Genomic DNA, 16,720 nt, shown 5'->3' with positions numbered 1-16,720 from the left:
GTACAGAATTAGTTTTTTTTTTGAGAAAGTAAAAATGCACAAAGTTTCCTGTGAGGGTTAGGGTTAGGTGTAGGGTTGGTGTAGGGCCATAGAATATACAGTTTGTACAGTATAAAAACCATTACGCCTATGGGATGTCCCCACTTTTCACAAAAATAAACGCATGAGCTGGGAAAGTCGCTTTAGCTCTGGTACTGGCACTTGCTCAGATGGGAACAGACGCATGACTTTAGTGTCAGCTGTAAACGCCGAGCTAGACTTGCCACTTCTTTACTTTGCACTTCTTTTATTTATATGAAGAGATTTACTTTTTTTAATTATCACTCTGTGAATTCTTAAATCTTCCGTTCACCTGATGTATATCAAACATACCAGTCCATTGTTTCCATATACATTGAGTCAGTCACTGGGAATTGAATAGCATGCAGTGGGTTCCACATTATCGAAATGGTACCAAAGTCTCCCTCACATTGACACCAGTGCTTTTAGGTTTCTGTAGCATGGGATATAAACTTGCGTCTCTGTGTGTATGGCTGTGTGTATTACGTTATTATCCATGTACACTGTTGTAAGGTTAGTTTGCAGACAGGAAAATCTCTTTACTGCTGTGTGCAAACATTCAAGCAGCATTAACACTGAGATTTAACAGGATGTATAGGGCTACTCTTGTTTCTTGTAACCCTTTTTAGGGCTGAGTGGCCCTTCCGGTGCATGAAGCCTCTTCTGTCTCAGCTGCACCTGGGAAATCTAATTGCACAGTATATATATATGTCCAATATCTTATTTTAAAGTATTACCCATTAATAAAAAATATATATATATATATATATATATATATATATATATATATATATATATATATATATATATATATAAGTAAATATAATGGCTAATAACAATTAAATACCATTTTACTGCATTATATTAAACCCAGTTTTATGAATTCCACTTTATTAATCCCCATGTTTATTCTTCTTAATATTTTTCAATTGTTGTTTTTAAAAGCATTTTGGATTAATTTGTTTCATGACAAAACATACATTAATTAATGTTAACTAATTAAACCTTATTATAATGTATTACCAAGTTATTCTTCATTATCAGTAGAGAGCTGCCCTTCTTATCTCTCTTCATGTTACCTGAAGTACTGAAGATGTCCAGTTTTTAATTTCAGAACTCTACAAACATGCATTTTCACTTTGGTGCATCTTTCTGCTGACTTTCTGATTTATTAAGCATTATTATTAATTCAATTTATTTATTTTTATTTATTTATTTATTTGTGTGGCTTCATCTTCCCAACAAAGTTTGATTTACAGCTAATCAAACTCTATTTGTCTTGTTTTGTCTGTTTTTAGGGGCACACAATTCAACCTAAGGTATCTGAAGTGATGCAAAATTTTAAATAAAAAGCTGTCCTCATAATGGAGTAATTAAAAGACTATTATGTATTTGATTATTATGTATGTGATAAAAGTAATTATGCAGAGCAGACACAGTGCATTTTGTGTGATATTTAACTGTAACTTTTGCATGTATATTTTGAACATTATCTGTAACGTTTAACACTGACCAGTTTAGTCTTTGTTGAACTGGGTTGGAATGGGCTGATTATATTTAACACTATCTAACATCTATTTAACCAAGAGATTCATTTCCTCCAAAGTGCATTATATGAATACTTGTGTATGTGTGTATTTATTGCATTATAGACGGTGTCATTGCGAGCTGCAATATTGATGTTGTCTCTCTTGTGAACACCGATGTGTCTTGCAGTACAATATAGCCATAAATATATAATATATAAATATATAATCACTTTGCACTCACTTTTCCAGAATACAATTTATTTTCAAACTGAATTTTTGCATACAAAAGGCTGGAGCCTTTTGTATTGAAAAATTCAGTTTGAAAATAAATTGTATTCTGGATGTTGTTAATCTTTGCACTGAGGGTGTGAATAAGTTACACATTTGATGTATACTTCAAACTAAGATGAGTTGCATTGGTTTTGCTGATTTTTATGAAATATAAACTGAATTTGTTTTTGAGATTAGCTGTTCCTAGAACAGAGTTTAGTCTTTAAAGTGGCTTAAAACCCACTTTTCAGCACAGAATATTATATAGCTGTAATTTAATACCTGTATAGAGTTATTTGTATAGCAGCAGTGAGTCGAGTCATTTGTGTTCTGTAACAATAGACTTAAATTTAAGCAAAATGTACACCTCCTAAAAATTCTAATATGACCCATTTCCAAAGTTAGAAAGTGAAGAACCTGCTTAAGGGTAGCATTAGAGGTGAATGACTTCAAGCATGCCATAGCTTCACTAATGCACTACAGAAAAAAAAAAAAAAAAACACCAAGTAAGGAGTTATGTTTTCAGTCATCCGGTTTAATTAATTGATAATACTTTTGAGATAAGGCAATAAGATTATTCTTGCCTCAAAACTTGTCTCGACCAAAGCTAAATTTATTTGATATTTTTTCAACATTTAATTAAATAACCATTTTCTATCTTAATACTTTTTCAAATGTAATTTTATTAATGTGATGCAAAAGTTGAATTTACTCCAGTCTTCAGTGTCACATTGATCTTTCAGAAATCGCTCTAATATGCTAATTTCGCAATATTTGAAATGGAAATCTGTGCTGTTTGTTAATTGCTATTTATGTGTGTCTTTACTGTCACTTTAGTTATATATAATGCATTCTTGAGTGTCATTTTTAAAAATAAAAATCTTACTGTCCTCAAACTTTTGAAAATTGGTGTATTTTCTACAGCATTTATTTATTTATTTTTAAACGCTTATTCTTTGTTTACATGAATGTTAACAGATACAGCTTGCTTTTAAAATGTACTTGTTGAAATTAATGTGTAATAATGCTGTAGATGTATCGTTCATTGTTAGATCAGGTTTATCAGAGTTAGTAAACTTTTGAAGTGTTACCGATTTCTATAACGGGAAAAATCAGAACTACTCCAAAGATAAATGTTGTGGGAAGAAAGATGCCACTTTTTCAGCACTACAATTTTTTGCTTTGCTCTCCTTTGATTTCCTTCCTTTTGATTTCTCGCCGTGATCCTTTTTCATGCTCAGATTTCCCGAAACCTGTGAAAGCATCTTGCTGTGTCACTGTCGGTCGGACAGGTGATGCTGGAGTTTCCTGATGACCTGTTACACCTCACACTTGCACCACAACAATCTGGAATGGCAAAAAAAAAAAATCTCAGATTTCATCACGTACTGGAAGTCATGTGGTATTCATTCTGTACGTGCTGATCCTGTAGCTCTCGGTTCACTGCACTGATTGACGAGTCCTGTGAAACAGGTCCTTTTGTTGTGATTTGTTTGGTTTGAAGTTTGAAAACCTGCCATTCACTTGCAATGTACTGCATCCAAAATGCAACCAACAGTTAAGCTTGCATTCTGCATAGTGGCTGGTTTTGTTGGATGCTGATCATTCTTGCTTTTGTTGCTTGCTCGCTGCTCTCAATTGCCCTTTCATTTACACAAAACCAAAAACAAAACTTAAAATGACCTAAATATTAAAAACATATTTTCCTGCTTTGCAAAACTAGTATTTTTTTTTATAGTCCATACCCTTAAACCAAAACATAAAATGCCCCAAATTTAGTTGCCACAATAGACCTCTAATGTTAAAATGTTGGTAAAGAATAAATAAATAAAAACGGTTTAATTGACAAACGTGTTGCATTCCACTGGTTGCTCAGTATTTCAGCAGCATTGTGCACATGAACCGTCCTGCTGGTCAAGCCACATCTCAGGTTCAAAATTATTCCCTATGTATCAGAATGCAGTATTCTCCAACCTAGAGGGAAAATAGTTGAATAAGTGGATTTTGTGGAAGTTTGTGTTTCACCCGTAAAAAGGTTTTTTTTTTAATATTTTTTTTATTTATTTTTTATTAACACACATTATGTTGTTCCATAATTAATTTGAATTGCTTTCTTACTAAAAAAAAAAAATAAATAAATCCATGTAACTTGATTGAACAGTATGTTATATATGAGTGCATAATAATCAGTTTTTAAATTTTAGCATTTCCAAACCACATATATCGGAATAACTACAATGATTAATTTTCCTCTATGTTCTTTATTTCTTTTATTATTTTGGAGCTTGGCAGCCACCAGTCACAATTTATTTTCTTTGTAAAATGATATATATATATATATATATTTTTTTTTTTTTAACAATCAGACATTATAGCTATGATATCCTCCTACACCAAATACAATAATGCTATATTGAAAGAGAAAGTTCATTCGGGACTAAACCAGATATTTTTTTTCTTTTCTCTTTGTGTGTGGGTGGGTGTCTGTCTTGTTTTTTTCTTTATCTGGTTTTAAAATATGAATAAAAGAATCTTGATCAGCCAGTCACAATCATTTATGACTGCCAAGTAACTGTCATTATGCTGAAAGTTGCTTTGCAGCATTTTTGACCAGGAGTTAGTTTGTAATAAGAGATCGACCTGCAGGGGCGATTCTAAGATTTTGATTTTAGGGGGGCTCAGCCCCCAATAAGGGTATGATTAAAAAATATTATTTTACTATTAGGGTAGGGTTGTATACTACTAACCTTATTGCAATCCACTATTCCATTGTATTCCCTGTATTTCATATATGGGAGTAGGAGTACTGACTGAGCCATATATAACACTGTAAAAAAAAAACTAATACAGTTTTTTAGATGTGACCAGTCACTGGAAAATTTTGAATTGGGAATGTAGATATTTTTTTTCTTTTTTTTTTTTTTACAATAAAGACTTCCTGATTCAGTATTAGGACATTCATGTTTATCCTTTGATGATACCACTGCTTTTTCTTATGAAATGTACGTGGAAATTGGCAGAAAATTAAAACAACATAAGGGTTCAATGACTGCAATGAATCTTGGGAATACAGTGGTATTGTGTGTGTGTGTGTGAGGCTGTCTGTTCTATTCTCACCTGACTGTTGTTCATTTGCAGACCTACTCCCGCACGACAAAAAAAAATTTGTATATCCATCTACAATGAAATATAAATTATTATATTATTATTATTATTATTATAAATTTTTAGCTTTTTAGCCTTTATAATCAACAATACGGTTGGTTATACATCAAGTCAGCCCCTGAACATTTATTTCATTTCAAATCATTTAACTAACCAGCTAATATTAAGAATATAGACAAAACATGTATTAATGTAATTGTCTATTGGCAATATGTTTAATCTGTTCTATATTTATTTATATTTATTAAAAATAACATCATTATCAATTTGCCACTTCTATAAATCAATTACTTAAAAAAAAAAAAAAAAAAAAAAAAATCACAGATCCCTTTACTCTTACTCTAATATATGTATCATGATACACTAATGATGAATTATTACTTAATACAAAATTATGTTAAATAATAGAAAACAAAATAACTCCACATGATGTGTCTCTCTCTGTGCCATTTAGTACTTTCAGACAATGATGTGTGTCGTTAATAATTTATTTTGCATGGCTGCATAATGTAATGCCGAAATACACAATAATATGTTTTCAATTTCAAAAAGTAAATTAAAATAAATCATGATCGTTTTCTAAAGTATGTTTTCATGGGTGTTAATCGCTTCATTTTTGTCGGAAGAAAAAACATCTGTCACACTGTGATAAAGGCTGAAAGTGAAAGCAGCGAAGACGTACTGGTATTGGATGCGAGAACACACACACCACACGCGCACACACACGGGCACACGCACACACACTCACACACACCTTGTACTCTCTGATGTTCGCTCTGCTCGGCGCCCCTGTAGATTGAAAAACGCGCTGAATCCATGCAGACTCAGATAAGGGGAGGAGCCGGAACTTGATGCAGCTTGCCACCGTCTCAAATGAGTTTTTAAAGGGGACTGAAGCGATCACTAATTAATTAATCAAATAATTTTTTAGGGGGGCTGGGCATAAGTTTAGGGGGGCTGAAGCCCCCCTAAAAAGGGCCTAGCGACGCCCCTGTCGACCTGTATCCACAGATCTTTAGGTTGTGTGTGTGTTCATATATATATGTGTGTGTGTGTGTGTGTGTGTGTGTGTGTGTCTATCACCAAAAAGAAAAGGTACACTTTAAATACCCAGATCATGCACTTAATGAACCAAAAGAATAATTAAAATGCATGATAAAATAACTTTATAAGAGTCATAAACAAGATGGTTGAGTACATAGTGTATATACTGTAATATTGTATGGTATTTGGGACACGTGTCTAAGGCAAAGCTATATAAGCATACAAGGAAGTGAAAGAATTAAATGGCAGGTCTATGACCCATAACATGCCATGCATTGAACGAATAGACAAACTGGTTTAAGACTGAGTTCGAGAAAGCACATTTGTTCCAGTCATGGTCCGCCCACATTTATCAATAATATATAAGACTGAGATGTTCTGTTCAGCAACACTGTGTTCTGATTGAACTGTTGGGAAGAGAATCACCCATGATTTGCTCTGCAGCAGCATTTCATCTCAGGTGAAATTACTTTTGCATTCTTGCCATCTGACTCTATACTTCAAATCAAATGCTTTTTTCATGCATATTAGCTTTGTGATTTTTATTTATTTATTATTTTACCTTATTTTGTCTACATTTTAATAATTTGCTCTGGAGGTAATCTCAAGAGTTGTGGAATACTAGTTGCAATTTTTAAGATGGAAGCATCTTTTTCACTGCAAATTAACGTCTTAAATATTTTACTAAATAACCTTAACAAATCCATGTTGCTTCTCACTATTTTGGAGTGCAAATATAAGAAGGCAAAGCAACTATTGGCAATTGTAATCGAGGTTGTTTAATGGAAATACAATGCATTTATGAGAGGGCTAGATTTTCTCATTTTCAATGAACTAATTTTACTTTTCTGAGTTACTTTATCAATTGTGTTTAACTAATTGGTCATGGTGACTTTTTTTTTTGGATGTACCAAGTCAGTTGCAATCAAGTCACCACAAAAAAAGTTAAAAAATATCCAAAACGTGTACGTTTCACAAATTTGACTTGTCCTCATTTCGAGTATGTATTACTTCATATTTCAAATTCTCCTAAAAACGCCACTTGATATTTTGTCCTAAAATGCAAAGATATTTACACATTCTATGTATCTCGAGTCTGCAAATACTATTGAGTGTGCATGTGTTGTTTGTTTGCTTGAACAGCGGGTAAAATAAGTAATGAACAGTGTCACCATTTTTCTCAGTAAATATATTTCTAAAGTTGCTGTTGACGTGAAATTTTCACCAGATATCGGTAAAAACCCAAGTAATCCATACTTGCAAAGAAAAAATAAAATAAATAAGTTCTGAAATTAAGTTATGTGTAATAAAATGAAATGACACAGGGGAAATAGTATAGGATGTGAAGAAAGGGAGGTGCAAAGAGGCTTTGAATGACAAGACACCAGCTGAAATCTATCAGTCAAGAAGGGTCAATATCAGGGTGCCTTTTGGTGTCCTGTACGTAAATAACTCATTTCCGATGATAACTTAACAAAAAAATGACTGTAAGGGTGTGTTATATTAGGCTTAGTAAAAAGCATTTATTTAGATATATTTTTTATTGATTATTCTGTGTGTGTGTGTGTAAGAGGATGCATATAATATTTTCAAATCATAAAATAAAATAAAAATATATCCTATTAATATGTGGTTAAATAAAAGATGAATCTATTTGAGTGTATTAATTATTTGGTTATAAAAAAAAAATATTTTTATTTAAGAAAAATGAAGAGTTTGTCTCGTGAGTAACATAAGGACAGCAGATTTTTTGTGTGTCTTCAGTGGCGGGAATTTCAATGGTTAAGTTGGTGACTTTTCAGATGACACATTTTCTTCATGTGAGTTTGCTTACTTGCATACACATTATGTGATTGAGGATATAATTATATTATTTATTATTATTATTATATATATAAAAAATTGAAGTTAAATAAATGTTTCATTGTCATACTTTGTCTGTTCTGCAATGTGTTCATCCCGTCATGTGCATATTTAAAATTATCATATCCATATTATCATATCCATATAATCAAGTGTGTTCAATAGCTAGGTGTGGGGACAATAACATACCAAAAAATGCATTAAAAAAATTATCTTATTTTACCAAAATAAGAGGGATCACACAAAATGTATTTAAATATCAGTTTTATCCAAATAAGAAAAAAATAAATAATACATACGTGTGCAAATTGAGTTTATTTAAAAACACGTGGTTTACATAAAATATTTTATGTATTTATAATTTGAAAGAAAACAAATAACCCTGTTTAGTAAAAGGCACAACATACCTTTAGGAAAAAAATAATTTGGATCTTAATTTTGAAGTGAAAATGTATTTAACAGTAATATATAGGCCTATGCCCATGACAGGGTGGACATCTTATGCATTATGCTTCGAATATTGGCTCCTAATTATCCATGTTTCTATAGTACTCACTCAAGTGTCTAATATTTATGACATGACATAAAGCGAATGGGAAATTAAAATTACACATTTTTTTTGTAGTAATGTGAGGGTTGAAAGGCACTCTGGTGATATTGACCCAGAAAGCAATGCTGCCCCCTGTCAGTGGAAATTAACATTAGCTGGGTTAGTCCCAAGACCAACCAGGATGAAGATGAAATAAGAGTGGACATTTCAGCAGGACAATAATCACAAACACAGCCAAGGAAGCCTCAATTTGTTTCAGAGAATGAAACTTGAATCTAATAGAAGATCTATGGAAAGAACTACACATCAGAGTTAATAGAAGAGGCCCGCAGAACCTTCATGATTTAAAGACCATTCACGTGGAAGAAGGAGCCAAAAATCACACCTGAGCAATGAATGCCACTAGTTTCTCCATACAGGTGGTTTCTTAAAGCTAGCAATACTTCAATACTTCTGGTGTCCCTGTGTCATTCCAACACCAACTTAATTTCTGAACTTACTTGTTTAGTTTTCTGTGTTTGTATTGATTATTTGGGTTGTTACCGACATCTGGTGAAAATCAGCACCATATATTTACTGAGAAAAATGGTGACGTGTTCAATACTTATTTTACCCGCTGTGTGTTATATAGTTATTTACATAAATAAATACATAAATCTGTGCATGTTTATTAACATATGCACATTTTTCTTTACAGATCACTTTGACACTTTGGCATCCCCAGAAGCAGTCTGCCACAATGAGGTTTCTAATCTCACTGTGTGCGTCACAACTCCTGTTGATTAACGGTAATGGTTTCATTCAAATAGGGTCCTTCATTGTGCTTTATAATGATTCTTGACAATTTCTCCTTTCAATTTCTCACTTTTAATAATAATGTAAAATGTGTTCCAAACATTTTGCCATAATTTACTTAATTAATAAATTAAATAATTTATATATATTAATAATAATATAAAAATTGTCTGTCAAACTTAGGATATACTGTATTATAAAAGTGCCTATTAAATGTGGAATGTAAAACTTTAATGTAATGCACATCTCAAAGAAATGATAAAAGATCATTAGTTCCCAGAATATCTTCTTCATTTAGAAAAGGTTAAGCTGTCACTCATCATGTAGAGTCATTCGCTTCTTGCAAGAATGCTTTAACCTGCTCAGATCATATTATTTTATTATTATAACAAGACTTAATTTCAATTCGCTTGTCAATATTATTATTTTTTTTTTTTTTTCATCAGTGGTTTTACTCCACATTTACTGAATTAGTAATAAAATTGTTGAACATTTGGTCATAACTCATTTTATTCTGTTCATTGTGCAAAACTGAAGTTTATTATTCATGTAGTCTGAACACAAAATATTTTTATTGAATTATTAAATTGAAACTGCTTGAGCAATGGATATTCTTTAGATGTTCTATGTGCAGTGTGTGAGTTGCGAGAGTGTGTGCTTGTGTGTGTGTGTGTGTGTGTGTGTGTGGAAAGTAAAACTTTTGTATGACATGTATGAAATTATATATGTACACGACCATTCAAAAGATTTTTTAATGTTTTTGAAAGAAGTCTCTTATGCATATCAAAGCTGCATTTATTTGATCAAAAATACAAATGCACAATGTATTGCAACAATAGCATCATTTATTGTTTGTATCATTATGAATGTCTTTTTTAATTGAATGCATCATTGCTGATTAAAAGTATAAATTTCTTAAAAACCCACTTGACATACTTTTGAACTATAGTAATGCACTGTATTAGAGGAACACTCAAAACAAATGAAGCTAACTCAGTATAGAATGAACACTGCTCTCACACATTGTTATTTCACTAACAACCTTTTTCCTCATGACAGTTGCATTTGGCAATGATCCTTGTTACAACTATGAATCTCTGGATCGTCCCTGGAGAGCCACAGAGGAAACTGGACTTTACGTTTGTGATGAATATTTCTCCTGGAACGGCTGGTACAGACTTTTCTATAATGGAATGGACATCCGGATGCCAGAGCACTGTGTGAACGCAGGCAGCTGTAACACAGATTACAGTCTGTGGCTCAATGGTTCTCACCCTCAGATAGAGGATGGAGAGGTGATCATGGAGGTCTGTGCAAGCACATTGTATGACTGCTGCTCTTTGGAATCAACACCCATCAGAGTCAAAGCTTGCCCGGGCGATTACTATGTCTATGAACTTGTCAATCAACAGTATGAGTGTTCAGGATACTGCACAGGTACTGGTTTTCTAGCTTTTCATTTTTTTTTTCTTTAATAAAAATTAGTTTGCAAATTTAATTAAAATGATTTTTTTTTTTTTTTTTTTTTTTAGACATCAGCACAATATCCCTGACAACTTCCACTTCAAGTCCATCTACGATTAGTGGATCCAGCCTTTCCATGTGTAGGTTGCTATATGAATAATTAATAGCAGACATTGAAATTTGAAACTCTTTTTTTCTTTCTTTTTTTTTCTTTTAACTGTCAATAATTTACTCTCACACATTTCATTCTTTAATCTGTGGAACACCAATTCATTTTTGTACCTTTTACATTTTATGGACAAAAACAGGTGAGGTGTATCTCAAAATATGTTAATGTTCTACAGATTTAGAAATTTTTCTGATCTAAGATAAAATGGTTCAGACTTCTAACAGGTTAAAACCAAACCAACTTTGGAAGCCAATCAAAATCCATTTGAAATGTGTGTGGCAGTTATGTTTACAGCTGTATTTTTGTTCATATCAGGGCCGGCCCTGACCAATTTGCTACCCTAGGCAAGATTTTACCTGGCGCCCCATGCATCACAGCCCATTTCACCCTGTCATTGTGTTCATGATTTAGCATAAATATATATATGTATATATATATATATATATATATATATATATATATATATATATATATATATATATATATATACATACACACACACACACAAACACACACACACACACACACATACACACATACACACACACACACAAACATTACAGCAGAACTGTTTCCAACACTCATAATAAATCATCATATTAGAATGATTTCTAAAGGATCATGTGATAGACTGGATGTCACATGTGACACTGAAGAATGGAGTAATGATGCTGAAAATTCAGCTTTGCATCACAGAAATAAATGATCATTTAAAGTATAATAAACTGAAAACAAATTATTTTAAATTGTAATAATATATCACAATATTACATTTTTCTGTATTTTTAGGCTTGATGAGCAGAAGAAACTTCTTTCAAAAACATTAAAAATAGTAATGTTTCCAAACTTTTGGTCTGTAATGTATCCCCCCAAAACTGCACAACTGTAGAGTAAAACATTAATAAAAAAGTGATAATAAAAAATGCGTCTTAAAACTGACATGATTGTACAAAATCACAGTCTGGGGACTCAGAACTCAGAACAACTGCTAACATTAAGTTTAAGGTAAAAATAACTGCCATGAAATTATAGTATCTTACTCCTATGCAATAAATTGTTCTTTCACTACATCTCTTTACCTCTGTCTTTATCCTCTTCTCTTCTTTTTGGCACTGTATCTATCGCAGACTATGCTCATTTATAATGTGTCATGTAAATTCGGCCTTCCGTCACAATCAGGAAACTTTCACCGTGTCTAGAACTGGCGCGAGCTGCCAGGCCCGTTTCTACGAGCTGTGTAAAGCAGTGCTGTCTACATTGGAAGCGGCGTCGGGCGCTACACAACAAATACTGTCTATGCAAATTACCAACAACTGATCGTGCGCGCGCTCTGTTTCTGACGCACTTCAAGCACTCGATGGGCGGGGGAAGATTGAAGAGCCGGAGTATTTTGAATTAATGGTTTTTAAATAGTAGCCTATTATAAAAAAAAATAAAAAAAAAATATGTAAAAAAATAAAAATAAAAAATTCACCCGTTCACTCATTCTGGCGCCCCTATGGATGAGTGGCGCCCTTAGCATTTGCATATATCGCCTGCCGCGGGCCGGCCCTGGTTCATATTTACATAAAATATGTAATTTTATAAAAGTGTAGTATAGTCTCTAATACAGAAATCATTATAATAATAGAGCCTGGGGTGAACTAGCCTTTTTAGAGTCAAGAGAGTTTGTCAAATGTTCATACATACAATTGAGGTCAAAAGTTTACATCCCCCTTTCAGAACCTGCAAAATGTTATTTTACCAAAATAGGCGGGATCAATCAAAATGCAGGTAATTGTTCATTTAGTACTGATCAGAATAAGAGATTTCACACTGAATATTTTAGTGCACAAGAGAAAATATTAGCTGCATTTATACAAATGACCCCGTTCAAAAGTTTACAGCCCCTTGATTTTTAATACTGTGTTGTTACCTGAATGATCCACAGGGTTTTTATTATTATTATTATTATTTATAGTTGTTCACTTATTCCTTGCTTGTCCTGAACATTTAAACTGTCCGCTGCTCTGCAGACAAATCATTCAGGTCCCGCATATTCTTTAGTTTTCCAGCATTTGTGTATTTCAACCCATTCCAACAATAAATATGATTTTAAGATCCACATTTTCATACTGAGGACAACCAAGGGATCATATGCAGCTATTGCAGAAGGTTCAGACATTCACTGATGCTCCAGAAGGAAACCCATGCATTAAAAGTTTCTGAATTTGAAGATCATAATAAGATATATTTAACTTATTTTGTCTTCTGGGAAACATGTAGCCTATCTATCTTCTGTAGAAGGGCAGTACTTAAAAAAAAAAAAAAAGAAGAAGATATTTAGGCAAAAAAAGAAAAATTCCACCCTGTTCAAAAGAACCTTGAGTGAGCCCAAAATGTCAGGATTTGAAAAGACATATAACTTCTTTCTTTTGATCTCATCAGCTGCCATCGACATAGATTATGACCCATGCTTCAACTACAACATTCTTGATGATTACTGGAGAAGCACACTCAATTACTGGTATCAATCTGGATATATGTCTGGACATGATGACACGCGTGTTGAATGGCATGGCTGGTATCGACTCTTCATTAATGGTTCGAGTGCACAGATGCCTGAGTGGTGTTTCAGTCATATGTCATGTGGAGGTTTTAGTTCTCTGTGGCTTGGTGACCCTCATCCTCAGCCAGAAGATGGAGTTGTTACTCGTGAAGTCTACAGCTCTGTTAATGACCAGTGCAGTTACTACAGATCTGACCCAATCCAAGTCAAAGCCTGTCAAGGAAATTATTATGTCTACAAACTTAAAAGTCCAAAGCCATCGATCCCATTGCCTGTATATTGTGCAGGTAGCTATTCTCCTTTATCATTTACAAAATCATAGTCACCTTTCATATGTATATATATATTTACAGAACTATTATTGATACTGTAAATGGTATAAATCATGTAGTCTTGAACATGCTTCGTCCACAATACCTATAACACACTCTTTATATTTTGACTGCAGTTCCATTCAACACTCCAAATACTGATCCCTGCTACGACTACACCAATGTCAACGATCCTTGGCGAGCCACTGACTATAATTATATCACTAATATATGTGATTATAATGTCAACTGGAACGGCTGGTACAGGCTCTTCTACAATGGTCAGAGTGTCCAGATGCCAGATTCATGTGTTGGTTCTGGCATGTGTGGCACAGACAAACCACTTTGGCTTGATGGCCCTCACCCACAGCTGGAAGATGGAGTTATTACTCGACAAGTGTGCATTTCCACATTGAATGACTGCTGTGATTACAAATCGCATCCAATACGAGTCAAAGCTTGTCCTGGAGACTATTACGTGTATGAGTTTGTCAGGCCACAATTGTGTTCATCTTACTGTGCAGGTAAACACATTTTCATCATGTACATGCTTTGGTCTGGAGTTTTTATTCTCCTTAGTTATGACTGAAAATGATGGACTTTGATGTAAAACAAAAAAATGTTCCCGGTACCAGATGTCTCAAGCCTCAGCAGCTCAACATCTACAACACCACCTACAACAACAGTTGCAGTTATACTCCCAGAATCCATTACTCTGCCTGTCACAGACACAGGTATTGAACTCATAACTAAAGAATGTTGTGTGATTAGGTTTTATTTTCAGGAAAGCTCATTGGCTGCTTTTTTTCCCTCCTTCTCAATAAATAGCAGCTTTACAATTTGCCATGAATAATCATCGACTTCAGATATAACTTGTAGGGGAGTCTAGAAAAAATAATAATAATAACCTCAATTTCTAGGGTGATTTTACACCACAAGAGTATTTCTTTTTCTTTTTTTCTATGAATATTAATACTTATTTTCAAATATTTTTTTCACAGCCCTCCACTTTGACCCCTGCAATAGCTACACTGCGCTGGATGAGCCATGGAGAGCCACAGACAATCGATATACCTTCAATTTAATGTGTGACGCTTATGTCAGCTGGGTGGGCTGGTATCGTCTCTTCATTTATGGCCAGAGCGTTCAGATGCCAGACACATGTGTTGATCGGCTAAGCTGTGGCACTCACGCCCCACTTTGGCTAAACGGTCCACACCCACGAATCGATGATGGAGTGGTGACCCGAGATGTCTGCGGTCACTGGTGGAATAACTGCTGTGGTTTCCGGTCAAATCCCATTAGAGTAAAAGCCTGCCCAGGCAATTACTACGTCTATGAGTTTGTTAGACCAAATTTCTGTTATGGGACCTACTGTGCAGGTAAGCATATCTGCATTCACCCATGTTATGCATTACATTTATAAGTTTGCTTTTTTGCGTACTGTTGAAGTAAATACATGTTGCTTTTTTTTACTATGTAACTAATATATTGTTTTGGCTCTTTATAAATTAACAGTAACTTTATTTTTATTTTTTTACAGATGTTAGGAACAATAGCATCAGCATTCCTACTTTCACTCCAGAGACAACTTTGGCTGGTAATGTAGTATGCTATTCCCTCTACTGTCTGTTGACGTTTTGACAGGAAATTACATTTAGTACAGTGTGTCAACACACCATTTGTGCTAAGACAAATTTGCAAATGCAGTATTAGTTTCTTTGCTAAATTTCATGTTGAGCTACACAATATTTATGCCTGCATATTTCATTTTACTGAATTAACATGCACTGTACTGAAATTTATTGTAGGTTTACAAACTTATCTTTACACTTAAACATCTTGTGTGTTTGTTGTTATTTGTTACAGAGGCTTTCCGCACTGACCCCTGCTACAACTACAGAGTCCTGGATGATCCTTGGAGAGCAACAGACAGTCACTATTCATACAATTGTGATGCTAGTGTTAATTGGGATGGATGGTATCGTCTCTTCATTGCAGGCCAGGATGCTCGGATGCCAGAAACATGTGTTAATCAGTTTAGCTGTGGCACTATTGCCCCACTGTGGTTAAATGGTCAACATCCACGAGTCGAGGACGGTGTGGTCACCCGTCATGTCTGTGGCCACTGGAACGATGACTGCTGCAATTATGAGTTTAATCCTATGAAGGTGAAAGCCTGCCCAGGCAATTATTATGTGTATGAGTTCATAAACCCAGTGTTCTGCTATGTGGCATACTGCGCAGGTAAATATATTTACATTCAAACTTGTATAAGTGTGTTTTTGTATTTAACTAATATTCATCCAAAACTTTACAGAACTGACGAATATCACTTCTATAGATGTCACGCCACACACCACCCCGACTGGTAATTTAATGTTCTCTGTCCTCTGACATAATGTTTTTGAACTAACAATAGCAAAGGATAATTAAAGAGCTAAACAATTAGCCAAAAAAAATAACCTTATATATGTTAACGATGTTTTACTTTCAAAAAGATTTGCTGTTGTTACAGAAAATATATTATTTAATATATAACTCATAATGCCATATTTTTACACACACACGCACACACACAGATATATATATATATATATATATATATATATATATATATATATATATATATAATGTAAATATTTACATTTACATTTATTCATTAAGCAGACACTTTTATCCAAAGCGACTTATAAATGAGGACAGTGGAAGTAATCAAAAACAACAAAAAGAGCAATGAAATATAAGTGCTATAACAAATCTCAGTCAGTTTAACACAGTACACGTAGCATGGGCTTTTAAATAATATAATAAAAAAAAACAGAATAAAAAAGAATAGAGCAAGCCAGTGTTAGAGGTCTTTACACACACACACACACACACACACACACACACGCACACACACACACACACACACACACACACACACACACACACACACACACACACACA

General features: G+C 33.7%; 1 protein-coding gene across 1 annotated transcript; it reads left to right on the top strand.

The window, feature by feature from the left end:
- Positions 1 to 876: 876 nt before the first annotated feature.
- LOC113076639 (uncharacterized) lies at positions 877 to 15,681 on the top strand (the record flags this gene model as incomplete). The annotated part of the gene is made up of 10 exons (XM_026249327.1): positions 877 to 3,272; positions 9,179 to 9,269; positions 10,336 to 10,713; positions 10,809 to 10,880; positions 13,337 to 13,744; positions 13,906 to 14,292; positions 14,404 to 14,502; positions 14,770 to 15,150; positions 15,312 to 15,368; positions 15,638 to 15,681. Coding segments are annotated over exons 1-10 (2,019 nt in total), but the record flags the coding sequence as incomplete, so codon positions are not given.
- Between the last annotated feature and the right edge of the window lie 1,039 nt (positions 15,682 to 16,720).

This window comes from Carassius auratus, unplaced genomic scaffold (assembly GCF_003368295.1).
Source record: "Carassius auratus strain Wakin unplaced genomic scaffold, ASM336829v1 scaf_tig00020912, whole genome shotgun sequence".
NCBI classification, from domain to species: domain Eukaryota; kingdom Metazoa; phylum Chordata; class Actinopteri; order Cypriniformes; family Cyprinidae; genus Carassius; species Carassius auratus.
Note: the sequence above shows the minus strand (reverse complement) of the source record. Positions and strands in the feature narration are given on the sequence as shown.